The sequence below is a fragment of the Limulus polyphemus genome, unplaced genomic scaffold (genome assembly GCF_000517525.1).
Source record: "Limulus polyphemus unplaced genomic scaffold, Limulus_polyphemus-2.1.2 Scaffold8343, whole genome shotgun sequence".
Lineage (NCBI taxonomy): Eukaryota > Metazoa > Arthropoda > Merostomata > Xiphosura > Limulidae > Limulus > Limulus polyphemus.
In genome coordinates, this window is record NW_013673953.1 from 11,915 (window position 1) to 13,206 (window position 1,292).

Here is a 1,292-nt window from a genome sequence, read left to right on the forward strand (position 1 = left end):
CCCGTCTTAGCTTTTACAATAACACAAGACTCCATCTTAGCTTTTACAATAACACAAGACTCCATCTTAGCTTTTACAATAACACAAGACTCCATCTTAGCTTTTACAATAACACAAGACCCCATCTTAGCTTTTACAATAACACAAGACTCCATCTAAGCTTCTACAATAACACAAGACCCCATCTTAGCTCTCACAATAACACAAGACCCCGTCTTAGCTTTTACAATAACACAATACTCCATCTAAGCTTTTACAATAACACAAGACTCAATCTAAGCTTTTACAATAACACAAGACCCCATCTTAGCTTTTACAATAACACAAGACTCCATTTAAGCTTCTACAATAACACAAGACCCCATCTTAGCTTTTACAATAACACAAGACTCCATCTATGCTTCTACAATAACACAAGACTCCATCTATGCTCCTACAATAACACAAGACCCCATCTTAACTTTCACAATAACACAACAAGACCCCATCTTAACTTTCACCATTAACACAGCAAGACCCCATCTTAATCTTGCTGTGTTATTGTGGAAGCCACATCTTAGCTTCCACAATAACACAGCATGACCACATCTTAGCTTCCACAATAACAAAACAAGACCACATCTTTGCTAGTTAATACACAATCCAACATTACTTAGAGAATGTTTCCTCTCCTGCTAGTTATATCTTAGTCTTCAGTTTCATCAAATGTTTACTCACCTTTCAGAATTACTTGTTTCTACAAGTTCAAAGTCTTCCACTATAAATTCTTCAAAGCTGTCAATCAATAATAGCGTCACACTGCACAAAATGTTGATTTTTTTCTAGAAATAAAGATTTTCATTTTATTTAAAAGATATAATGATGATATCTCTAAAAATTAATTTGTTGGCAAAGCTACAAATATTTATGTGGTGGGTATTTATGAATAGTGTAATATAGCTAATAATTTCCTTAGGTTTTTATGTGGCAGGTGTTTATGAATAGTGTAATATAGCTAATAATTTCCTTAGGTTTTTATGTGGCAGGTGTTTATAAATAGTGTAATATAGCTAATAATTTCCTTGGGTTTTTATGTGGCAGGTGTTTATGAATAGTGTAATATAGCTAATAATTCCTTGGGTTTTTATGTGGCAGGTATTTATGAGAGTGTAATATAGCTAATGATTTCCTTGGGTTTTATGTGGCAGGTGTTTATGAATAGTGTAATATAGCTAATAATTTCCTTGGGTTTTATGTGGCAGGTGTTTATGAATAGTGTAATATAGCTAATAATTTCCTTGGGGTTTTTATGT

At 33.1% G+C, this 1,292-nt stretch overlaps 1 protein-coding gene across 1 annotated transcript in view; it reads right to left on the reverse strand.

The window, feature by feature from the left end:
- Positions 1–1,292, reverse strand: part of LOC111083143 — a 20,786-nt gene that overhangs the window by 3,850 nt on the left and 15,644 nt on the right. The window contains exon 11 of the mRNA XM_022379429.1: positions 718–821. Coding sequence (XP_022235137.1) covers positions 718–821 — 104 coding nt within the window. The remainder of the gene's footprint in view (positions 1–717; positions 822–1,292) is intronic.